Consider the following 24,417-nt stretch of genomic DNA (forward strand, 5'->3'; position numbering starts at 1 on the left):
CTGATGTTCTTCCTAGCGCTATGCAGATGGGAATTTCATGCATTCTGGTTTTGGCATGTGCGTACACTGGCACACTTGGCCTTCACCTGGGGCCCGTGGTTGGATCCGCATTCGAATCTTTTTGTGGCCACCTTGTGAAGTCTCCACAGGCAGCTCCGCGTGGCCAGGTGGGCGCGCTGTGCAGCCCTCTGCAGCGGCAGCAACTCCGTGGAGCCTGCTTGGTGGGAGTAACCCAGGCCCTGCAGTCGGGCTGGCTGCAGGTCCCTGAGGACCTGGACTCCGGGGTTCTGTCGGCCCTTCAAGCCCAGCTTCTCCCCGACTCAGTTTGCCCCCCGTAAGCCGAGTGGCAGATGCGCATAACTTGTCGCGGAGAGGATACAGAGTCTGGCCCCCTGGCGCTCTGCGCCGGAACTGGGGACCTGCGGTCCCTAGGTGGCCAGGACGCCACAGATCCGCGCCTCGGGGCTGGATTAGTCGGGCCTGCCCGCGCCCCGCCCCCCCGCCCGCGTTCGCCGCGTCCGCCGCCCGCAGCGCGCCCGCCGCCAGCCGCGCCGCCCCCGACGGCTCCGGGCCGTAGCCCCGCGCCCCCGGCCCGTCGGCGCGGCAGACATGCGTGCCCAGCGCGCACCGGGTCCGGGCTGCGGCTGAGCGGGGCGGAGAGCGGCCGCCTCGACGGCCCAGGCTGACGGCGCTCGGCGGCCGGACCTGTGCTCCGCGAGGTCAGTCTGGCGCCCGGGACGCGCGTGGCGGCGGGGAGCGGCCCACGAGGGGCACGGGGGCGGGCCCGGCCCCTGGGGGCGCGCGCCTTTGTCTGCGCCCGGCCTGAGGCGGCCTCAGGACCGGCCCTCGCTCACTTGCCCCAGCTGAGCTCTTTGTCTGGGGCGGGGCGCGGCCGGCCACTGCGAGGCCTCTCAGACAAAGCGCGCGGACCTCTCCGGAGCCCGGCGTTCTGCACCTTGAAGGGGTTAGTGGGACCCACCCTGGCCGCCATGTCCCACGGAACCCAGAGCCTGCAGCCCGTGGCCTTGGCCCAGAGGGACGCCTTCTGCCCGCACACGGGTCAGCGCCAGGATTGGAGCTGGATGGTGTGCCTGGGTCTCACCCCTGTAGATAATGCCCAGAAAGTTGTTAGAGCTGTTCGGTGGCCCGGCACGGGTCCCCCACCCTCCTTGGTCCCTCCAGCCAGCCAGCCAGCTCTGAAGTCCTGATTTAAGGGAAAGTGATGAGGGAGGGAAGTGGGGGTCAGCCCCAGAAAGATGTGTCTCTGTTCGATCCAGGAAGCCAGCTGGAACCTGTGCCGGCCCCCCAGGAGATCCTGGGACTTGGGGGCTTCTCGGTCAGTTCAGAGCTTTCCTGGATTGGTGGAACTATGTCTGGCCAGGCATCCAGGCCCTCTCAGGCCTGTAGAAGCTGGTCCATGCTAGGGTCCTGCAGAGCCTCCCTGGCTGCCCACCCTCTACGTCCCTGAGCACCCTTGCCTGCTGAGGCGGACTGGCTGTGGCATTGTTGGGCGCAGGTCTAAGTAGACCTGCTTGCCTGCCTGCCAGCCTTTGCGGGGATGCTGCTCCATGGGGAAAAGCGAGCTCCCTCCTAATTCTTCCCCTGCTCCCCAGCTGTCCTGGAACTTGGGGCATCATCTCATGGCCTGGGAACCCAGTTTTCCAGCCTAGGGAGTTGAAACCCCAGTGTTTGGGTTAAGTGCCACAGGCATTCAGGTGACACCTTTCCTTCAGCAGTCTGCAGGAGGAGGGGAGAGCAAAGCCATGTGGTGCCTAGATATCTAACGTCTCCCACAGTCCCCACTTCTTGTTGGTGATCTCTGAATTTCCAAGGCTGCCTTCCACGTTGGCTGTGGATGGCAGGTCACACTGGCTTGCCTGTGTGAGGAGGCCTGGGAGGCCTCAGTGCCCTTGCCCTCCTTGCTGGCCCACAGGCAGCGACTGCCACCTGGGCCCTGGCTCCTCTTTTCATCTGCTGTCATGGCTTTTGAGAAGAGCCCTGTGGCAGCGTGGGTGAGCTGGGCCATCAAGCCTTGTGCAGCTGGCACCATGCCCAGCAGCCCAGCCTGTCAGTGTGGCCACACAGACAGGACCTCCTGCAGCCTCCCTGGGGAAGGGCAGCTGCTGTTGTGCTGGCTGGTCTGGCAGAGGCTGGCAGGGAGGGCTCCAGCCCTCCCAGGCTGTGGCCCAGGCTCAGATGGGGCATCTGACAGGCAGGCCCACAGTAAAGAGGACACAGAAAGGGTAAGCCCCGCCAATGGTCCAGGAAGGGCCTAGGGTGGAGCAAGGCTTCAAGACACCAGGAGGGTTAGGTGAGGACCACAGCAGCCCTGGGTACAGGAACCTCAGGGTAGAGTTGGGGCACACGGAGAGGGGGCGGCTCTGGAATGTCCTCAGTTGGGTACAACTTGTTCTGAACTGGTTTTAGAGACACTTGGCCAATGTGAAGAACTCCACAGTGCTGAAACCAGCCCAGTTGTTATGGGGACAGGAGCAGAGACCAGGTGGGGGTAATAACAGCCCCTGTGGCCACATGGGGGTTCCTGCTGTGCTGGTGGTCTAGGAAGCCACAGGCTCAGGGAGCATGGTAGCCTGGGAGGCCCTGGGGGCAGGCCAGCCCCTTTGCTGGCTTGCTCCATGTTCCCTGCGCAGCACATACCTGGCACCTCATCTGTATCTCGTCCTTGTCCTTCTGAGAGCATCTGCAGGCTTTGTGCCTGGCCTGAGGCTGGTGGTGGCAGCTGTGGGGTTCAGATGCTGGACCTATTGCCTCCCCCCTGCAGAGCCTTCCTTGCCCACCCTGTGGACCCTTCTCCTTCAGGGAGGCACTTCTGGAGTCTCAGGACCCTGGGGTGGTCACTCATGTCCAGGACTCCAGCAGCATGGTCCTCCAGGTCCTTCCTCAGGTTTTGCTGGTAGGGTGGACTTGTGAACATGCACACTTAGTTCACACCCCTATCACACACACACACACGAGCCACATGTAACCTGTGTGTACACGTGCTCATAGATGGACACATAAGTGCACATACCTGTAGAGTATTCTGTATGCCCATGTGTGTACAGTGCACATGTGTCGGCATGACTGCAGCACATCTGTCTGTAAGGACTGCACAGTGTTCCCTGATTATCCCCTCCATCCAGCAGTGCCCCCAAGATCTTTGTAGGAAGCACACCACATGGGCGGGCCCACCATGGGACAGCTTGTGTGCAGGTCCAGAGCAGAAAGGTACAGGGAAAACCCAGGGTAGGGCAGGGATGAAAGCCAGGTCTCTATGGACTGGTGGCCAGTGATGGGTGTCCACACTGCAAATGTACAGTAGCCATGAGGGGTGCACCTGGGTTGTGTCTGGGTCTTAATCCAGTCAGACCAGCTGGGGTCTTATGAATGCATCTGTTGCTCAGTTTTGAAGTCCAAGGTCAAGGCACCAAAAGATCTGGCGTCTCACATGCTGCTGCTGGTTCTGATAGCACCTGCCCATGTGCCCTTGGATGCAGCAGCAAGAGGACAGTGAGCTCTATGCATAAAGGCTTGCGTGGGACCCCCTCTTCCAGCCCTGAGATCTCATCAGGGCCTGGGGTTCGTCTAGGCTTCAAGGGGCATATTCAGTCAATGACTCAAAGGCTAGGAAAAAGGACTTGCCCAAGCTTCTCTCAAACTCGTCTGGGAAACCCATATAGAGCCCTCCAAAGCCACGTTCTCCCTTCCCCTGCCCCCATCAGGCCACTGAGGGCCACACTCTCTAGGACTGACAGAAGGTCAGGTAGCCCATGGGGTTCAGCCTGCTCAGTAGTCACATGCCTGGACCCTTAGCCGCCTCACTGTGGCTGAACTCCGCCAGCCCCAACATGGAGAAGGGCTGTGTCCCTCCCAACCAACAGGTGGCTCTCACACCCATCCAGCTCACTAAGCCAGGGTAGAAGGTGATGAGGGCTTCACCTTCCTCTGCCCAGCAGAGCCAGGCACAGGTCTGCAAGCCCCGGGTACCTGCCCCTAGGCCTCTGCTTTGAGCAGAGGGGTCCCTGGGTGGCCAATGTGAACACATGCAGGACAGCCATTCGCCCTCAGGCATGGGGGTGCACGGAGGGCACCTACACCAGGCCACAGCACCCAGACAGGCCAGAAACCTGTACAGACCCTGGGTGTGGGTGCCCAGCCTTGGGAGCGGGGGCTAGGCTACTGTCCCCTCCACCCCCAGGCCAGCTTTCTGCTCTCTCCTCAGGCCTCTGTGGGCTCCGAGAAGCTGTTTTCACCAGCAGCTGGGAAAGGTGAGTCTGTCCTCCGCTGGCCTCTGCCTCAGGCCCTGGGGTTCAGAGAGCTGTGCAGGACCTGGGAGGGCTAAGGGGAGCAGTTGGCTGTGGGGCTACTTGTTTTCCCTGATCTCTGGAGAGATCAGAAAGAGGATGGTAACCAGCCAATGAGGACAGGCATGGGGTAGACCAAGCCCTAAGGTGACTGGGCCCTATCTGGAAGATGGGGCCTGATTGCCTCCCCTTTGGGGGCAAGGACTCTTCCTGTGTGGGTGCAAGGCTGCTCAGGCTCGGAACCAAGGGAGGCCTCCTGGGAGGGGCTGAAGCAGAGGCAGCACCCAGCAGACTCTGGCTGTGTGGTCTTGGGTAAAAGTACAGGACCCACCTGTGCCTGATTACCCATTGGAAACAGCGGTGGCCGAAGGACCCCCTGGTGGCTGCCAAGAGCATTAGTGGGCCTGGACTTTCAGATTTCTGGCAGGTGGCACTTGGGCAGGTGGGGCCAGCCACAGGACCATACCTGCCCTCTCCCACACAGACCCTGCACACAGCGAGAAGTCGGAGAATAAGGCTGGGGCAGTGCCCAAGGTGTCGGGCTTGGAGCGCAGCCGTGAGCTCAGCACTGAGACCTTCCTGCCGGCTGCCGCGCCCTCTGGGCTTGAGTGCAGCACCCGTGCCAGCCCCCTGGTGAAGAAGGAAACCCCGGCGCCCCGCCACGCTCCACAGCCGCTGCCTGCACCCCCGCAGCAGCGGGACCCGCTCCCAACGCACGTGCCTCCATCGCTGAGCACCTTCACGGCCCCAGGCCCCTGCCAGGCCGGGCCCAACGGGCTGCACCTGCACAGCCTCAGGTGGGCGGGGCCTCCGGGTGGGGTCTGTGGTTGAGGGGCAGGGGTGGGTGCGGCAGTGGGCAGGGGCTGCAGGTGGCACTGAGCCCCATGTCCCCAGCAGGAGCAGCAGTACCGGCAGTGGCGTCCCTCTGGGCCTGGCAAAGCACGTGTCGCTGTCGCCGCACGGGCCCGGCCCCCACCTCTCTACCTCACACCTGGCGCTCCGGTCCCAGGCGCAGCACCAGCACCACGCGGCGGCCATGTTCGCCACACCCCCGACACTGCCCCCGCCCCCGGCGCTGCCCGCCAGCAGCCTGGTCATCCCAGGACACCCTGCCGGTAGGTGGCGGAAAGGGATCACTCTGCCACAGGCACTCCCCAGAGGCCTGAGAGGTGGGGGGAAGGGTGCCCCTCTGACCCGGCAGGCTGTCCTTGTCCCAAGCTTCAAGTCCCGGGTTGTATCCCATATGCGGACAGCCCTGGGTCCTGCACTTTGGCCTCCCACATCGACCTACTCCATCTGGACCCTGGCTGCCTCTGGTGGGATGACCTTCAGGGTTTCCGTCCCTCCCCACCCCTCAGTGCCACAGGACCCAAGGCTGGGGGTCCTGCAATGACAGCCCCTGCCCCTGCTCCCTGGGATAGGACTCCAGAGGCTCGATGGAACTGAATCAGCCAGCTGGGTGGGGCAGGCTGGCGTCCTGCACGGGAGGGACGCGAGGGTGCGGGCTCACTGACTTCTCTCTTGCCTCTAGATGCCAGCCTGTTGATCTCATTCAACCAGCCAATCATGTATTGCCAGCCTCATTCGGGGATTCTGATTGGTACTTGGTCACAGGCTCCTCTCTTACCTCCACCCTGGGGCCCGCACCTAGCGAGCGGCCGCCACGGCTTGGCCTGCCAAAACCGGGAGTGCCAGGTGACTATCCGCCTCGCCCCGCCGGGAGCCCGCGGCCGACGTGCCTCTCTGTCTTCTCTCTTTTTCTCTTGTAGATCGCGAGCTGCTCAGGCAAGAGCTGAACACGCGGTTTCTGGTGCAGAGCGCTGAGCGGCCGGGTGCCTCCCTGGGCCCGGGGGCTCTGCTGCGGGCCGAGTTCCATCAGCACCAGCACACACACCAACACACACACCAGCACACACACCAGCACCAACACACATTCGCCCCCTTCCCGGGGCTGCCCCCGACGCCGCTCGTGCCGCCCGCTGCACCCCTGCCGGTGCGTAGGCCGCGTGCTGCGGGGCGGGCGGGGGGCACACGGCAGGCACACGCAGACGCACGCTCCACACGTGCACATGGCTGAGGGTGGGCTGTGGCCACTCCCTGCCCCCTCCACCCCATCCCGCTCGCCCCCCCAGCCCTTCTGCCCATTTCTGTGTCTTGTCCCAGCCTTAGGCGCCTGTGTCCACACGTGTGCGACAGGCCCTCAGCCTCTGCACTCTAGCTGGGTGCTCGGCCCTTGGCAGCAGGTGCCAGATCTGGGCCCTGGTGTTCCTCAGAGCCCAGGCTCCTCTCCTGAGCCAAAGCTGAGTGGGGCCGCTTTCTCTGTCTGTGGCAGGGGTGTGTCCCCCAGCTCCCCTGCCCCCCCCCCAGGGCTTTACACCCTCTCCTCCACCCAGCGGCACAGACTACCCAGGTAGCAGGGAACTTGAGAGTGGGAGGCTGCCCTTGTCTGCCAGCCCCAACAGGAGTTCAGTGCTGGAGCTGATCTCAGGGACCCTGGGGCGGCTGCCCACTGACCAAGGTGGGCTGGTGATGGGCCCATAGAGGGCATCAGTCCAGTTCAGGAGGCCTCATCTCCACTTCCTTTCCCGCAGTTTGACAAGTTTTCACCCAAGCTGGACAGCCCCTACTTCCGACATTCCAACGTGAGTGTCTCCCTCTGTAGCCCGTTCCTGGGGCAAGCCTAGGGTACACATCTTCCTGAGAAGGAAGAGGACGGGGGCACTGCGGTCCTCCTCCAGAGGGTCTGTGACCCAGCACTTTCTCTTGCAGCTCTTTCCACCCTTCCCTCCTGCTGTCCCAGGACTGCCCACCCTGCTCACACACCCTGGCCCCTTTGGGTCCTTGCAGGGTGCTTTTCAGCCCAAGGTACTGGCTGTGCATGACAGGTGGTGTGGGCACACAGGTGGTGGGGAGGAGGGGCTGGGAGTACCTCTTGTCCATGTTACAGTCTGGCCACTGACCTGAGAACGTCTTCCAAGCTGGCTTGTCTGAGGTCTGTGCAGCTATTCTAGGGATCTGGAGGCCTCTGGACTGGAAATGTTCCCAGGAGGGGGTGGTAGCTACAGAGGGGACTATGTTAGGTGCTCACTCTCCCAAGTGGGCTTCAGAGGTCCCCAGTGTGGACAGCGGCCAGCACAGGGCCTTCCCCTCCTCCAGCTTGTGAGTCACCTCAGCTCCGAACTGGGCAGCCTTGTGAGCCTTCCACAGCATGCAGGCATCCTGCTGTCTGTACCTGTTTCTTGACTGCCGGGGAGGGGATACAGATGTGGCCCTGAAACCTGGGACAAATCCTGCGACAGGCCCCGAGTCCTCCCAGGTTCCAGCAGACCCTGACTTCAAAGGCCCCTGTAGCCTCCCTTGCAGTACTCAAGCTGCCCACACCTGGAGGGGCTGGTCTCACACAGGAGGGCTCCGGAGCGGGCAGTGCTACCTAGGTGGGCAGATGAAGAGCCAGGTGTTGGGTGGGATGGGCTTCTGCTGTCCCTGTTCGGCCCACTGTGACCACAGGGCAGCCCCCTGCAGCTCCAGGGTAGGGACTGGGCCCTCTGTGTCCCTTCCTAAGTGTGGTCATGGCCCCTACACAAGTGGCTCTGCCAGTTGGGGGTGGCCCACTCTCTCCAGCCATTGGTGTCAAGACCCCCTTCCCACCTTTGTGGAACTCCCTGGACTGAGGGAAGCCAGGCTGCCCCTGGGTGGCAGTGGCCTGGGCATAGGCCAGCCTAGGACCTGGAAGTTTGGAGGTTCGTTATCTTGACTTCCTCAGCCATGGTGACGTGTTCTCTCTTCACCACCAGACTTCAAACCCAATTGAGGTAACAGGCCGGGCCAGTGCTGTCCACACGCTCCTGCAGAAGGCCCCTGGGGTAGGTGTCAGAAGTCACCCCCACCCCATATGACCTGGCAGCATCAGCTTGGGGCTGTCCCCTCCCTAATGCACCCTGCAGGACACACATGTGACCCTTCCTGTTCTGTCCACTGCAGGTGTCTGACCCGTACCGGACAGCCATCAGGGTAAGTGTGTGTTTGGGGAGGACCTGGCCGCTTGACTCGTGGCCTGTGGCTGGGAAGAGGGCAGCCCTGAGCACGCCTGGCCTTTCTGCGCAGAAGCCGGGGCGGTGGTGCGCTGTGCACGTGCAGATCGCCTGGCAGATCCATGTCCACCAGCAGAAGGCAAAGGTGAGGTGGGCGGGCCCGGGAAGGGGCACGCGGCCAGCGGCGGGGGTGGGGGTGCCTGGGAGGAGCCAGGCAGGACTGGGAGTGAGCCCTGGGTCCTGTGCATGCAGGTGTCTGGTCAGGGCAGGAGAGGGTCCTTCCAGGATGCCAAGTCCCTGTACCTTGCTGTCAGAACAAGCGCTGTGACACAGGACTCTGCCGTGCACACTCCTTAAGAATCATGGCATCATAAACACACTGAGGGAGAAGGCAGAGAAGGGACTAGAGCAGACGCCACATCTCAGGGTGCAGGTGCTTGGGTGCACCCAGAGGACTGAGAAGGAGGGAGGCCTAGGCCAGGGGTCCCCACTGAGAGCCAGTGGCAAGGTCGAGCTGGCCACAGCCATCTGAGTAACACCTGGTGGCGCCCTGGGCACCTGGGGCTTGGTTCCTCTCCGCGACATCAGCTGAGGTCAGAAGGCCATGGCCCCTCCCACCTGCCTGGCCCTCAAGCTGGGAGTGGCCAGCACCCAAGAGTGTGTCTGGGTTTTGTTACATTTTAATAAATTTAGCTTTTGAAATGTAACTAAATTCCATCACTGGAAACTCAAGCTCACTGAAGTAACTGAGGCCTATGACTGTGCTTTTCCACCTGAGTTTATTTGCCACAGTGCAGGCAGAGCGTCCCCCAAAGCAGTGTGTCCAGGTTGCGACCTGCAGGCACAATGGCCACTCCCAGGCTCTGGGCCCCCTGTGAAGGGTGGCCTCCCCTTGGCATGTGTCTGGGCTGCTAGCACGTGTGGGGTGTGGCTGTGCCCCCCCCCCCCCGCCCAGGTCCCTGTGGGCAGTCGGGTCCACAGCAGACCTTCATGCCTCGTCTTCTCAGCAGATGCAGCTGGACCCCCACAAGCTGGAGGTGGGCACAAAGCTGGACCTGTCCAGCAGGCCCCCTGCCCCAGGTGTGTTCTCGGGGTTCCACTACCCACAGGACCTGGCCCGCCCTCTCTTCTCCAGCACAGGTAAGACTGAGGGCCACCGAACCCGTTGTTCTATGCCAGGAGGAAGAGCACTCAGCTCTCGGCATCCCGTCCCAGCCTTGGGTCCTCATCTGTTTGTCGGGGCCTCAGCCCTGGGTCCTGTGCTGGGCCTGTGGCCTCTCCTTCTGGGGTCTCCTTTTCCCACTGCCCTGTCTCATCTTGGCCCAACAGTCCAAGAAGGGTTCTCAGGATGCTGCTCCCAGGGCCCACCCCGGCCTTGCTCCCCCTGAGATGCGGCAGCCTCAGGGTCCCCAGGACCAACAGGGTGGCTGGGTGTGCACCAGTTCTCGGCCTGGGAGAGGAGTGTGCAGCAGAAACCTCAGCGAATGAGGCAAGGTCATAGTTTCATCTTGTGGGTGCATCAGGCCTCTCTAGACCTGTGTGAGTCCCAGAGGCCCGCTCCGGCCAGCCTTGCACCCCTGACTCCCTGAGAATAGTACCTCCAACCTGTGTGTGTACACACGTGCATGCGCGCGCGCGCGCGCGCACACACACACACACACACACACACACACCCATGCATGTCCCCAAAGCCTGTCACCTCATTGGAGCCCCAAGATGTGGCCCCAGTCTGCAGCTGTGTGCTGTAGCTGGCCCCTACCTCTGCACTGGGCCTACCCTGTACTCCCCACCTCCAGTGGGTCTGGGTCTCTGACTCGTGGGTGTCCCCTCTTTTTGCTCTTCTGTGTTAAATTAAATCCTCCCGCTAGTCTCCACCAAGTACTGCTAAGCATACAGGCCAACTCAGGAACCACCTCCCGCCCACAGACAGGGCATATCAGAATCGTTCCTGAATGCTCTGCGTCTTAATGTGTGATTGGCATTTGTAAAATTGCATTTTTTTTTATGGGCTTTTGCTAGAAAATAGAAGTGCATGTTGATTCTGAGGCCTGCATCTCTCTTGGTCCACACCCCGCTGTCCACCACCCTTGAGGTGCAGCTCCTCACCTTGGCAGTGTGGAGGTCCCTCTGTTGACAGTGCCTCACTCGCTGGGCAGTGCCTCTCGCTGCTGGCTGTGCCTGGTGTCCTGAGGCCGGCCCTTGGTTCAGCCACAAGTCCTCTCTCCTGCTCTGGAGAGGAGCCCGGGACTCAGTGCAGGGTTCCCTGGGCCCAGCCCCTGCCCAGGGTTTTTAGCTGCAGGTTCCTTTCTGCTGCTGGCTCTGTGGCCCTTGAAGTTCTCTGCTGCTTCTGGACTTAGTTTGATAACTAGAGCTTTTCCAGTAGGGAGCTGGTGGCCCAGTGGCTCCCAGGATTGCCTGGGCCCACACCTCTGGTTCCCCACCGCTGGCCTGGCAGAGTCTGTCTGTCTGTCCCTCAGTATTTTAAAAGCCTGTCCCTCTAGTGTGTGCTCTATTGCTGTCCTTTCTCGAACTTGAATTGGGATCTTAGAAGGCTGGTCTTCGCCTTCATGCTGGCATGTGCATTCTAGGGGCCCGTTTCTGCTCCACTCCCCACTGCCTGCTTTGACCCTCCAGGTCCTGTTTTGTCTTGCTTTTCCTGCTTCACACCATGAGTCCTGCTCTGACCTGCCAGTCCTGCTTCAGATGCTGGGTCCTAGCTTTTTGGTCTCTGGTCGAGAGGGTGGAACTCTCTTTCCTATTGGGAATCAGTGTAGACCAGAAGCTCTGTGCCCTGACCCCTGTGGCCCGGGGTGGGAGGCTTCACCTTCAAGATAAAGGACAAGGACATGCCCTACTTGCAGGCCCTGGCCTCCCCAGCACTCAGACCCATCCCCCACACATTCGGTTCTTGGGCCCACAGGGTTGGTTGTTGTGTGCTAGTGCACCCAGAGGGACTCTTGTGGACTGGGCCCTGTGTCTCAGAAGTCCACAGATGGGGATACTGTGTTCAGTACCCAAGACCCAATCCCTGAAGTAGCTAGGATCACTTTTAGTCACATGGCTGAGAACTCACTTCCCTTAGCCCTCTTCCCTCTGGAGTCCACTGTAGCCAGCCTCCCTTACCCCAGGTGGCCTCCCTGTGGCCACATCTGGGAGAGTCCTGAATTTCACTCTTACTCCAGACACATCCTATTCCACAGTGGGATGAAGAGGAGTGAATGGGAGGTTGGGGGTTCTCAGGGGAAGTTGGGGTGTCCCAGCCATGAGCCATGCTGCAGACAGGACCTCCAGGTGTGCTCTCTGGGCTTCTGTCAACCGCAGCCCTTCACCTAGGTGCCGCCCACCCCGCCTCCAGCCTCTGCGGACCCTCAGCCCATCACAGCTTCCTGCCTGCTGGTCACCTTGCAGGTGGGTGCCCTGGGGCCTGTACAGTCCTCCCAGCTGCTCTGCAGACCTCAGGGCTGGGGCTGAGTGGGTGGGAAGTGGCCCTGTTGCTGGAAGCTTCTGGAGTTGCCTTCCTTGGGCCAGGGGTCAGGGAGCCCCACCCAGCCCTGCAGACCCTGAGCTCCCACTGCCCACAGGCCCTTTCAGCAGATCCAGCACCTTCGGGGGCCTGGGGAGCCTGGGCAGCCATGCCTTCGGAGGCCTGGGCAGCCACGCACTGAGTGAGTGACCCCTGGGCAGGGGCTGGGGTCCTGGGTCAGCATGGAAGGGGAGAGGAGGGGGTCTGCCTGGCTCACCTTCCTGCCTCTGCCTCTACCTCCCACCCCAGCTTCAGGGGGCAGCATCTTTGCCCCCAAGGAGGGCTCCACGCTACACGGCCTGCCCAGCCCCCACGAGGCCTGGAGCCGGCTGCACCGGACGCCCCCCTCCTTCCCCACACCGCCCCCATGGCCCAAGCCCCAGGAGGCAGAGCACAGCACAGCCCTGACCAGCCACGACCGAGAGCCAGACCAGGGTCGGGAGGAGCGGGAGCGGTGAGTGACAGGCCCAGGCCCTCCTCCCTCCCACCCACCTGCCCCCTCTGCACAGCTCAGTGTCGAACACAGACCCAACCTGCCCGAGGAAGTCTGGGAGTGCAGTGAAGGCTAACCTAAGGGTCCCAACAGCCACATTCCAGGCAGCCCCACCCCACCCCATGGACAGGAGGGCCAGCAGCTGGCCAGGGAAGAGCAGCCGGGCAGAGATGCAGTCAGGAGATGCTGTGGTGGTGCCTGGAGGCAGAGCCCTTGCTTGAATGCATGAGGACCTGGGTCCCTGCCTGGCTCTGCTTCTAGCTTCCGGCTCACAGGGCTGGCCACAGGCTCATGGTGGTATGTGGTCCCTGGTCTGTGTATCGGCATTGAATTTGGGGAGGTCGGGCTGCAGAGGTGGTCGGGCGCATATTGCTTCCAACTTGTGACCCTGTCCACCCTCTATAATCATGTGTCCATGGGTGCCCAGCAGACATGGGTACTAGGGTGAAGCTCCCAGCATCACCGGCCCATCACTGTCCTGTGGCCCAGCGAGCCTTTGCAGGGCCCTCCACAAGCACTGCCCCACGTCATCGTCCCAGAATCTGGATTTGGGGCATCTCTTCGGAGAGATAGAGGTCAAGAGGAAGGCCCAGGAGCAGGAAGGCCCTAAGGTCCTGCTGGACTTGGGGGCCATTGCCTGCTGCTGCAGACTGTTTTTGGGGTCAGAATGGCATTGATCATGGGCACATATATGGGAGAGGGCAGCCATCAGGGTCAGCACAGGAGGTAGGGGTTGCACGTCACAGTGGCCACGAGAATGTGGGGTGACCCAGGGCCTGCACACAGGCTACAGCCCCAGTGTCACCTCTGAGGGTTCAGTAGAGGTGGGGAAGGAGATCCTGGAGTCACAAGCATGCCACAGGAGCCTCACGGGCCAGGCTATCCACACAGCTCTCCTTGGTGGCCCTGTAGTCATGCCTGCCCTGGTGGCTCTGCTCTGCCCCCTGTGAGGGGCAAGGATCCTTTGCTGCATGACTTTGAGCAGAACTAGCCAGTGTGGCAGCCCTGTGGTCCCCTAGTATGCACAGGTGTGTCTTGGGGGACAAGGGTGAGTGAACTCAGGAGCCCCTACCAAGGCGGAAGCCATGGCCTCTGCTCCCTGACGCAGGCTAGTTGGCAGGCTAGTTGGCTGGGGGGTTCGTGGGCAGCTGCTGGGCTAATTGTCCAGAGCCGTCTTCCATGGCAGAGGCTGAAAGCACAGGTGGATTTTGCCCAAAAGGAAGCCACACTTCAGGGCTGGCCAGCCAGCATCTCATTTCCTTGGGCTGGGGTGGTGGCTACAGTGGGCAAGAACTGTGAGCTTGGCCTGGGGCGGGGAAAGTATGGTGTTGGACTCAGGGTACTGAAGGTCCTGCCCAGACAGTCTCCACTGTGCTAGAAGGCAACTCAGCCAACAGCTGTCTAGGGCCACCTGTTAGTGACGGGTCTGCCCTGTTGCCCCCAGAGACCTCCTGGAGAAGACACGCCTGATGAGCCGCGCCTCCCCTGCAGCTCCCGTGGGCCATCCCATCAGCAGCCTCCTGCTGCGCGGCCAGGGCGAGCTGGGCCGCTCCGGGGCCCCAGCAGAGCGCGAGGCAGAGCCCCGGGTCAAGGAGAGCCACTCGCCTGCCAAGGAGGATGGCGCCACGCTGGTCGCGCGCCCGCCGTCACCCTACAGCAAGGCGGCCCTGGGCGACAGCCTGCGCTTGGCCTGCCTGCTGGGCCGAGAGCCGGGCAGGCCACTGGAGCCACCCGAGCGGCCACAGAGCGACGTGAAGGTCAAGGAGGAGCGCAGGGAGGATGAAGCGCCAGAGCCCGGGAGCGGCGGCCTGCACCCCGCGTCCATGCAGCCGGGCCCGGGCCGGGAGCGCCTGGGCGCACCGGGCTTCTCATGGGAGCCTCTGCGCGAGGCCTACCGCGGCCTGGATCTGCCACGCCGCGCGGGCCCCGCGCCCTCGGAGCCGGCCGAGCGCCCCTATCGCGACCGCGAGCCGCACGACTACAGCCCCGAGCGCCTTCGGGACGTGCACCGCGAGGACCTGGAGCGTGCACGGGCACCCGGCCCCGACGGCGCCGCACTGCTGGGCGCACTGCACTACGCACGCCTCGGGCCCGCCGCGCTACACGGCGCGCTGCTAGCACGCACCCCTCCCGCCGCTGCGCTCGGCGCGCCGCCCCCGCTGGTGGCCGCTGCCGGGGTCCCCGCACGCCCCAGGACTACGCCGTTGGCGCTGGGCCCGAGCGAGGCGCGCGACTACTCCCCACCGCGCAACCCGCAAGAGGTGGAGGCGCGGTAGCCCTGGGGCTGCTCTCCAGCCGGTGCGCGCTGTCCCGAAAGCTCCTGGCGCGAAACCCGTGCAAGCACAGCCCCTCCGCGTCCCCGCAGCGCGAGCCCTGGAGCACAGGGGACGGTTTTCCAGTCGAGATTAAGCCCCTGGGAAAATCCACCTTTGTATCTTTCCCCCCACAGGTGAGAAGCGTTTTTAATGGTTTTGTATTTTTCTTAATTTTGTGCTCTCAGACATTTAAAAGAACCAAAAAAGAATTTTTAGTTGGGATTTGTGATTTACTGGCCTCAGATCCCTTTCCAGCCCCAGGGTTTCTTTGTCTTATTTATGGAGAGAACGCGGTCTTTTTGTCCAGCACACTGTGAGGCTCCCGCTCAGGCCGGCCCTGGCCACCCCATCCCCTTGGTACTTGGAACCGAAGTTACAGATATATATTAAAATAAGAATTAATAATAATGTACAAAACTTTGGGTTTTTTTCTCCTTATTCTTTTATGCAGAAGTGTGAGGAGGATTTTTTTTTCGGTTTGTTTTTTTTAAAAATAAACAAATGTAAATAGTCTTAATATAAATACAAGACATTATTAAATTCTTAACCTCGGTAGTCTTTATAAAGCTTCCAGAAGCCCCTCTGGTGATTTAACATGGTCACAAAACTCACTCACTGTCAGTAGCAAACACTCTTGGAAGTCTACCTACAGCCATCACCCTTCAACTATGCAAGCACTCTAAGGCCCAACCCCAGGCTCTGGGGAAGAGGTTCCTGTGGACTTGCTCCAGCCCCTGCAGCTCACTGGGAGGCTGCCTTTGGTCACAGTTGGGCCTCCAGGTAGTGGCCGTTGGGCAGGTGACACTCCTAGGCACCTTCTGCTTTGGCTCATGTGGGCTTTAGGATTGGCTGGCCTCAAGGAATATACCTGTAGATCCTCAGAATCAGAGCCAATAAGTAGAATTTTAGAAGTGCAAGAGCCTAAAGATTGGTTACGAGAAAAAGGTAACCAGAATTCTTTCTCTCCCTCACGGAGCCATCAGGTCAGCCAGAGCCGGTCCCAATGTTGCCCTGCTTGGGTTTGGGTTTGCTCTCCTCCCGCTGTGAGCATCTGCTGTGGCCAGCTCCCTACACCTGCTCCTGTCTCCTGGGCTTCCGGGCCTGTTCTGTGCTGTTCTTATTTTCAGCCTGCCATTTCTATTGTGGACTCTGGTTGTTTTAAGCATTCTGTTTCCATATCAAGAACGAAGATAAATACAGCCTTGATTGTGGATAGAACATGGTACGGTGTCTTGTGTGGTTGAGGCAGGAGGGTATCCCTCCATAGGCAGCATGCGCAGGCCTCTGTCCCCTGTGAGCCCTGTGGGGCTGGATGTGGTCATGGAGACCCTGGCCATCCCAGCCTCAGCCACTGAGTCATTTCCAGACCATTCTGCAGGGTTTTTAGGTCTCTGAGTGCCCATCTTTATGCAGGCAGTGGTGACCCCCTTGGAACATGTGTCCCTGTCCCACACCAGGGAGCAGGTGACCCCCACTGAGTAAACAGCACTTCAAGGGTTGGTGGCCTCTACCCCAAAGCAGGTCTCCCCAGGGAGCCAGCTCCTGCCTGATGCTGGGCCCCTGGGCACGCCCACCTGTGTCAGGCCTGGCCTCAGCCCTCCCTGACATCTTCCTGGGGGGACTTGCCAGGGAAATGACAGCTCATGAGCACAGCAAGCCACGGGATGGTGGCAGTAGACACCCCCGAATGGTGTCTAGGCCAGCAACCACTCGAGTTCCTCAGGCCCTGTGCACAGAACCACTGGGCCTCACCTGCCCTACTGGTCTCACTGCTGACCACCCGGTCTTCAGAGACAGCCCCCCACCCATTTTCTGCAGTGATGGACTGTGGTACTCGTCGCAGCTGCCCCAGGGTCCTGCTGTAACCCGCAGAACCTCGGACCCCACTCCAAGGGCCACCCATTGACCAAGGCCCCCTGGGAGCCCAGGAGCCAAATACCAGAGTTAAGAGCCAAAGGAAACACCTGCATGGAGCCCTGGGGGGAGCAGGAACCTCGGCCCCAGACCAGGTCCCCAGTGGTCGGGAGAGGGCTGCATCCACACAACAGTGGGCAGGACCTCACTGTCAGGAATAGGATATTGAAGGCACAGTCCACAATGGGTGAGGTCCAGGGTAAGGCCTGGCCTTGGGGAGCCAATGTGAGGGTCAGGCAGCCAAGAGCCTGATGTGGCCACAGCCCTATGGAGCTGAAGGGCAGGATCACCTCCCTAAGAACTGAGCATGAGGCCTGTCCTGGTTGGAACTGGGAAACAGATCTGGACTGGAAGCTGTTGGGCGAGGCCAAGGCCTGGCTGGGCCCTCAGCTCTGCAGCCCTCTGCCTGCCTCTGGCCACACCAGGTGAGGTCTGGCCACCAGCCTGGAAGTCAGCAGCAGGCAGGTCTCAGGTGAGGGGCTGGGATGGACAGGGCAGCGTGGGAAAGGGGAGCCTCCAGCACAGGGCCACGTGGGCAGGAGAGAGAGCAAGAGTTCCCGACAGAAATGGCCATTTGCTGAGGCCTGTGCCACCTGGTATCACCTGTGTGCAGCAGTGGGTGGTGGGAGAGATCCCTGCAGCACGCCTGTCCTGTGACTCCTGGGCCTGAGCTGCCCCATTTCACTGACGGGCTATGGACCCAGCTGGGAAGGGGCAGGACTGGGAAGGGGCCCTCCCTCCTGAGAACTGCAGCTCCCAGAGGCCAGGCCCCACCTGAGCTGCACCCAGGCCCTGAGGCTGTGATCCCGGGGGCTAGTGTGGGCACTTGCTTGCTGGGAGCCAGTGTCCTGCATAGCTGGGCAGGCCCCTCCTGGTGAGGGTGCTCACCACCCACCTCCAGAGGAGACCCAAGGCAAGTCCACTGCTGCTAGCAGACCACAGGCAGCTCCTGTCCTGAAAGGTTCTGTCTCTTTGGGGACCTCTAGTGCTAGCTCTGCTGCCTGCCCACATTCTGCTCAGGGCGGCCCAGGTGGAGGGCGAGGTGCATAGTGGGTAGTGGGCATAGTGGCTGCCTGTTTCAGCTTCCCAGAGGTGGGCATTCTCCCCCATATCTCTGTCCCCCCAAGTGGGCTTCCTCCTCCCCCTCAGTCTCTCCTGGTGGGCTTCCTCCTCCTTCCTCCCCTCCCCGCCCCAGTCCCCCTAGGTAGGCTTCCTCTCCCCTAGTCCCCCACAGGTGGGCTCCCCTATCCCCCTAGGTGGGGTTCCTCCCCACTCCTCATCTCCCTAGGTAGGCTCCCCTCCTCACCACCCTGAGGGGTGCTGCCACCTGGTGGGACTTCTCCCCAGTGTGCTTTTTTTCAGGGAGGAGAGAATTATTGGGGGGGCAGCCACTCTGCCTCTCGGATTGTAGAACTGACTTGGGCCTCAGCCCAGGGTAGTCATCCAGGCATGGCCACCCCAAGTCCCTGGCCATCATCTCAGCCAGGTGCAGCTGCCCAGGCGTGGTCCCATTTCCTGCTCCCACTGCCACTTCTGGGGTTTAGGTGACTCCTTGTCTTCCAGGAAGGGTGGCCATCTCTCCGCACCCCTCATAGACACAGAGCCCAGATGTTGGGTGCTCTGCAGTCCTCAGCACCACCAAGTCCCCCCTGGCCCACAGCGTCCCCAGAGGCACAGCAGGTGTTCTCTCCCCAGTCACCTTTGCATCCTCTCCCGGGAGTTTTCATGGGTTACTCACATCTGCTCCTGCTAGCTGTGTCCACTGAGTCTCCCTGAAGGCACTCTTAGTTCAAATATTCTTGAATCTGGGCACAGTGGCCACGCCTGTGACACCAGCAGCCCAGGAGGCTGCAGCAAGAGGATGCCAAGTTCAAAGCTAGCCTCAGCAACTCAGCAGGGCCCCAAGTAACTAGGCGAGACCCTGTCTCTAAATAAGATATAAAAAAGGGGCTGGGGATGTGGCTCAAGCGGTAGCGCGCTCGCCTGGCATGTGTGTGGCCTGGGTTCTATCCTCAGCACCACATACTAACAAAGATGTTGTGTCCGCCGAGAACTAAAATAAATAAATAAATATTAAAAATTCTCTCTCTCTCCTCTCTCACTCTCTCTTTAAAAATTAAAAAAAAAAAGATATAAAAAAAAAGAGCTGGGGACAGTGGCTCAGGGGTCAAGCACTCTAGGGGGCCCCTCGAACAAGCAACCCCCACTCACCTCCTGAACCCATGTGGGACCTGAAGGCGGCCCCTGTGCTGCATGCACACATCCCACAGGACTCAGCCTCCTGATGTGGCTGCACCCAAGGGGTCAGCCTCACAGGAACCTGGCAGCTGCTGTCTCTGGTGCCAGGGTTTTGTAGGCCCCTGCCCAGGGTGTGCCCAGGCCCGCTGTCAGCTCCCTCTGATTCTAAGACGCCACTGGGCTCTGGCATGTCCACAGGCTTTGAGGACAGCCTGGATGGTTTAGAACTTGCTGGGAATGGCCTGAGCACTGAAACAGCCTTCCTGAGCTTTGTTCCCTCACCTGTGACTTTGTCACCATTCATATCCCTGACGATGGTATTTCCTCTCCATCAATCATTATTTGTTATTTCTTTGCAAAAAATAGGAATAAAACCCTTGAGTTTTTGTTCTGTCCATCTGGCTCTGATTCTGTCCCTGGCTCCCTTCCTCCCTATGGTCTTCTGAAACCCCACTCCTTGGAGGTTCCTGGGGTTTGGCTATGGGCTTTGTCATTCATGCTTCAGGGAAAACCCTCAGTCACAGGCCCCCAGGCTAGCCTTCTTGTGTCCCTGCCAGCACAGCATCTGCACTGTCCCCTGCACCCCACCTGTCTGGCCTACACCCCAGGCTGAGCCCAGCAGCTCCGCCCAACTGGCTTGGGAGCTGCAGGTTTCCAACTTCCCCATGGCAGACGGAGCTGCCCAAGGCCCTTCCTCTCCCCCTTGTGGAGGCCCAAGCCCCTGCAGGAGTGCCGTCCTCTGGCTGAGCCCCTCCTGACCCTCCAGAGTGCCTCTCCTTCTGAGCCACTCAGCAGCACAGCCTCCCCATCTTCCTGACAGCACCTGCGCCTGTTATGCTCGAATTTGGGACCCCCAAAGACCACCAGAGACCCAAGATCGATGTAAGCAGCAAAGAGGTGTTTATTGTGAGCTAGCTCCGTCCTCTGCACGCACACACAGCAACTGGTGACGCTGAGAGGCCCTGAGCCCAGGGTTTGCTTCTCATTTCTTATTTCCAGACAGGGCCTTGCTAACTTGCCCAGCTAGTCTGAACTTGGACCCTCCTGCCCTGACACCCCCCCACACACCCCCACCCTCCCCCCCCACCCCTGGGATCACAGGTGTGGCCTCTGCTCCAGCCCTGGGCCTTTTTAAATGTCTGGTGCACAGTGGTGCAGTCCTGAAGCCAGAATTGCACAGACAATCAAGTTAATTGAGTCAGGTGGGATCCAGGAGGCCAATTTTGAATGAGTCCAGCAAGTTGGAGAGGTCCCTGAGGGACTGAAATGTTAATTCCCTCAGAGCCCTTCCTCCACCCTATCAAGAACCTGCCCCTGCTTCAACCTGTTGCCAAGGTAACCTGTCCCAGGAACTGCCCCTCCCCACAGGGAGCTGTAAGTTTGTCACTGTGTCCTTGGCTGCTCCACCTGCCCTTCCCCCTTCAGCCCACCTGTCTCCCACCTTTTGGCCACGAGCATTCCTGGGGAGAGGGCAGAAGAACAAAGAAAGCCTAGGACATAAAAAGGGCAGAACACCTCCCCTCTTGGGATACCAGGACACCAGCCACGGCCCCCTTCTCCCTCGTGGGAAAAGTCTAGTCTACATTACCCTTTTTTAAATAAACCCTGCTTCATATGCTTGCCTAGGTTGCTTCTCTAATGTTCAAACTTCAACATGTGGGGAAGCAGGACTCTTCACCAATAACCAGTGGTATCAGTTTCAATTTGGGACCACAGTCCATTCAGCCACTGTGACATGACTCAGCCTGGTGGCTCAGAGACACAGGCACCCATTCTCCATGTTCTGGAGGCCAGAGGTCAAGAGGTGGTGCAGCAGAGGCAGCTTCCAGTGAGGACACTTGCTGGGTCACAAAGGCACCTCCTGCCTGGGTCCTCCCGGGGAAGGGACAGACTGCTCTCAGGTCTCTCTTCAGAACCCTGTCCTACTCAGGTCCCACTCACGAGGCTCCAGGGCCTTCCCATCTCCTGAGGGCGTCGCACCTAACACACCACACATCGTGGGGTGAGGATTTTAACATGGATCCTGGGGCAAACATCCAGTCTAAGGAGACTTCAAGGCAGTGTGGATGGAGGTGGTGGTGACAGCAGTATGGGCTTACTGCACTAAACCACACGTTTAAAGCTGCTTAAACTGGGGGATGTTAGCCTGGCACTGTGATGCAAGCCTGGAGGCCCAGGCAAGAGGATCACAGGATGGAGGCCAGCCTTGGCAATTTAGCAAGGCCTTGTCTCAAAATAAAATAAAAAGGGCTAGGGATGAGGCTCAGTGGCAGCAGCCCTGACTTCACTCCTCACCACTGCAAAATGAATAGATAACAAAGTGGCCTATTTTATGCTGTGTGTATTTTACCAAGATTTTTAAAAATTCCATGTTAGGGCTTCTGAACAAAAAGTAATTTAGCTGGCCCCTCCAATGGTCAGGAAAGTCACAGGCTCACTCTCCCTTAAAGCCAGAGGGCATGCCATGCCTGCAGATAGCTGGGGGGCTTCTGAAGGGCAGCAGGGTGACTCCTGGCGGCAGGGGAGGCCCATCGAGGTCAGAGCGGTGTGGGCTGCTTCAGAGGCAGGCAGAGCAGCAAGGAGCGGCTGGGAGGAGAGCTCCTCTCCCTGGGCCGCAGGGGGCACATTCCTTGTGAGGCTGTTCCTCACCGGCCTCGGTGGAGGTCACCTGTGCCTCTGGCTGGCACCTGCCCTGCATCAGCAGCCAGGTGTTCACTTCAGGGTTCTCTGAAAAGGGGAAAGTCAGGGACCCCAGGGGGCGACCTCCACCCTTACTGGAGCAGCCCTGGGCCGCTTCCCCAGGCCTCATCGCCACCCAGGGGCAGCCCTTGGAGCTGCAGGGCCCTGCGCTCGCGGCACCGGGACCAGCTGCCTGCTGTCTGGACGCAGGCACCAGAGCTGGAGCACGGGAGAGGGACCCGGCGCCGGATTCTGAGCTCCCTCCTGAGGCGGTTTCTGGTAGTCCTTCAGGCACACGTTGAGGGGCTCTCACGGGGCTTCTAACGACACCCAGGCTGGAGACTCAGCCTGGCGCTCGCTGCTCTCCAGTAACAGCCAAGGCTCGCGGCAGCCTAGTGGGACCCGCGCAGACCGCGCCGGGCTGGGACCCACGCCACCCGAGGAGGGCTCGCCGCGAGGGGCGGAGGGCGCCCGGCTTCTGGAGCGCCCAGGGCCGGGCGCGGGAAGGTCCTGGGCTCGGGGAGGCGCGGCGCCGACCTGCGTCCACCAGCGCTTCTCTCGAGGACGCTTCTGCAGCTGAATGGCCAACTTACTGCTTTCACCGGTGGTGGCCACATGCGTTTCTGCGGCTTAATTACGGAGTCTCGGGTGGGCCCGGCCCCTGGCGCCCGGGGCCTCCGAGGAGGTGGGGCCGCGGTACTGAGCGGCAAGGAGGGAGAAGACACCGCCTCCTCGTCACGGGTTTATTCCTCGCACAATCTGGCCGCGCACCACGCCAGCGACCACCCGCGCGCCACCGAGGGCTCTGCTCCCTGCAGGCGCAGGAGCCCGCGCGGGAGCACGAAAGGAGCGTGGAGTCCCGCGGTTTCTTGGCAGTCCAGGCTCGGCGCCGCCCGCAGGTTCTTGCTCATGACTAGGGGCAGCCAGAAGTCAGGACCGCGGAGCTGGGGAGCCCGGCTGGACAGGGACTCCCCAGAAGGGCCAGCCCCCTGCCTGACGTGGCGGACCCCACACAGACACGCAGACTCCGGCATGCAGGAGGACTGGTGCTTTGTGACTCCGGCCAGTCCCACCCAGTCCCAGGGCTTGGCTTCTGGGTCCTGGTCCAGCTGCTGGCCCCTCTGTGACAACCCTACATTAATGTGCACCTGTGTGCAGCCAGACCTGAAGGCCCAGCGCCACCCAGAGCCCCATACACTCTCCCGCCTCACAAATGAACCCGGGGTCCAGCAGGGCCCCCTGCCCTTTGCCCCGAGGCACTGCTGTCCAGCGAAGACCCCGCGGGCAGGGTGGACTCACAAGGGGCAGGCACTGGGCCAGGATGCCGTTGCGGGCAGAGCAGCGGAAGGCGCTGATCTGGGGCACGTGGAGGCAGCACTGGCTCCAGCACTGGCTGTGGCTTCGGCAGAATTCTCCGTTGGGCTGGAGAAACCGGCCCACGTCACCGCCTCGCCCCCTCCCCGCCAGGCGACGCCCCAAGCGCCGCCCCTCTCCTCCCAGCGCCGCCCCACCTGGCGCACACCTTGCGCCAGGGCACGCACTGCAGGAAGACGGTCTTGGACGTGCAGAACTGCATCGGCACTTGGCTGCTCCTCACGCAGCATTCGCTCTGGCACTCCGAGTGATCCTGGCAGCTGTACCCATTGGGCTGCGGGGACCACACGCCTCCTGCCTCCGCACCCTCCCCGGCCGCCCGCCGCCCGATGCCTGCCGCCCGCCGCCCGCCGCCCGCCGCACCTTGGTCCAGGACAGGCACTGGAGGAAGAAGGTCTTGGGCGTGCAGAAGCGCTGCGGGCTCAGGTTGTTGGTGACGCAGCATTTGCTCTGGCACTCCTCGTGGTGCTCACAGGGCTCTCGGATCACCTGGAAGGTTGGGCGCTGCGACCTGCTCCAGGACCCGCCTCGTAGACCCAGCCTCCTGGAGGGCGGTCCCCAGAGGGCTTCCTGGGGTCAACCATCCTCCAACTAGGGACTCAAACTGGCATTTATATGTGAAGAGACTGGGGCTCAGAGAGCACAAGTAACTTTCCCAGGGTCATACAGCTAACCAGGAGCTGGAGCAGGCAGACCCCGTAGGGGTCTCCACCCAGGGAGATTTTTGGCACATGTATCCTGTAGGCTGAGGGTTTGTGCTGGAGAGACGCAGGTTGGAGAGAGGGGAGGGAGGTTCCAAGGGATCAGATCCTCTGGATGTGGCTGCAGGGTTTGGGGGAGATCAGCAGAACCAGATGTTTGCCCAGGAAGGAGTGAGGGAGGCTCTGAGACCCAGCACCTTCCCTCAGGTTCGGTCTCCCTTGTCCTCCTGTGTCCTGGTAGGTCCACTGAGAGGGGTCCGGGATATTGCCATGGCAGCTCCCTTCAGGTCCTGCCTGGGGCCAGGCCTCCCCGCCACCCCAACCCTGACCCTGTGAGGCCTGGGTCTCCACACCAGGCTTGGCTGCAGTTCCAGTCCACTGGGCTGCCCTTCCTTTCCGGGCCCACTAGAGAACAAAGGCACCCAGAGGGCAGGGCCGCCCTCACCTTGTGGCCCCCCTTCCTCCTGTCCTGGATCCCTGTCAGGAACAGCGGTGGTAGCAGCAGCAGCAGCAGCAGGCTCCACACCATTCGGGCCATGACGGCACAGGCCTACAGAGGCAGCCATGAGCCTCCCCCAGGGCTTCCAACCACCCGCCCCCCATGCCCTTCAGGTTTCCCACAGCTCCCTGTCTCCCATCATTAACAGGCGTGGGGGTCCCAGTCCACCAGCCCAGCACCAAGTCTATGGCTCACACTCTTGTGGGCCTAGCTCTCCTGATGGACAGTGCCCAACCCACTGTTCAGAGTAGGTCCACTCCTCTAGAAGACCCCACCCCTGCACTCACCCAGCTCTTCCCTAGCCTGGCCCCCACAGGTCCTTGTGCATCTCTAGAGTCTGGCCTGT

At 61.2% G+C, this 24,417-nt stretch overlaps 2 protein-coding genes across 24 annotated transcripts in view; one reads left to right on the forward strand and one right to left on the reverse strand.

Annotated features, from left to right (window-relative positions):
* The window catches only part of Fbrsl1 (fibrosin like 1), a 61,558-nt gene extending 46,475 nt beyond the window's left edge, over nt 1–15,083 (forward strand). For 6 of the 23 annotated variants that reach the window (XM_078039452.1, XM_078039455.1, XM_078039441.1 and 3 more), the window contains 15 exons: nt 4,223–4,268; nt 4,789–5,101; nt 5,199–5,419; nt 5,836–5,904; nt 6,074–6,297; nt 6,896–6,946; nt 7,074–7,169; nt 8,099–8,167; nt 8,286–8,315; nt 8,409–8,480; nt 9,343–9,475; nt 11,657–11,743; nt 11,917–12,000; nt 12,108–12,312; nt 13,796–15,083. In XM_078039452.1, the coding sequence (XP_077895578.1) occupies nt 4,223–4,268; nt 4,789–5,101; nt 5,199–5,419; nt 5,836–5,904; nt 6,074–6,297; nt 6,896–6,946; nt 7,074–7,169; nt 8,099–8,167; nt 8,286–8,315; nt 8,409–8,480; nt 9,343–9,475; nt 11,657–11,743; nt 11,917–12,000; nt 12,108–12,312; nt 13,796–14,627 (2,532 nt within the window). In that variant the 3' untranslated portion in view covers nt 14,628–15,083. Of the gene's footprint in view, nt 1–4,222; nt 4,269–4,788; nt 5,102–5,198; nt 5,420–5,835; nt 6,000–6,073; nt 6,298–6,895; nt 6,947–7,073; nt 7,170–8,098; nt 8,168–8,285; nt 8,316–8,408; nt 8,481–9,342; nt 9,476–11,656; nt 11,744–11,916; nt 12,001–12,107; nt 12,313–13,795 lie in introns of all 23 variants that reach the window. The other 17 variants (XM_078039461.1, XM_078039460.1, XM_078039442.1 and 14 more) reach the window with 16 other exon arrangements.
* Nucleotides 15,084–19,916: 4,833 nt separating this feature from the next.
* Lrcol1 (leucine rich colipase like 1) lies at nt 19,917–24,110 on the reverse strand. The gene is made up of 4 exons (XM_040290923.2): nt 24,018–24,110; nt 23,235–23,441; nt 23,020–23,145; nt 19,917–22,919 (listed from the first exon to the last, which is right to left on the reverse strand). Exons 1-4 carry the CDS (start codon nt 24,108–24,110, stop codon nt 22,635–22,637), a joined length of 711 nt encoding a protein of 236 aa, XP_040146857.1. The 3' UTR covers nt 19,917–22,634.
* Nucleotides 24,111–24,417: the final 307 nt, after the last annotated feature.

Source organism: Ictidomys tridecemlineatus, chromosome 2 (assembly GCF_052094955.1).
Source record: "Ictidomys tridecemlineatus isolate mIctTri1 chromosome 2, mIctTri1.hap1, whole genome shotgun sequence".
Lineage (NCBI taxonomy): Eukaryota > Metazoa > Chordata > Mammalia > Rodentia > Sciuridae > Ictidomys > Ictidomys tridecemlineatus.

Excerpts from the sequence above, each read along its gene's own strand:
- Lrcol1 (XM_040290923.2), bottom strand. The coding sequence starts at position 24,110 with ATGGCCCGAATGGTGTGGAGCCTGCTGCTGCTGCTGCTGCTACCACCG. Across the intron at positions 23,442-24,017 it reads GGAGGAAGGGGGGCCACAAG|GAAGCCCTCTGGGGACCGCC; the intron begins GTGAGGGCGGCC and ends GGTTGACCCCAG. Across the intron at positions 22,920-23,019 it reads AGTGCGTGCCCTGGCGCAAG|CCCAACGGAGAATTCTGCCG; the intron begins GTGTGCGCCAGG and ends CGGTTTCTCCAG.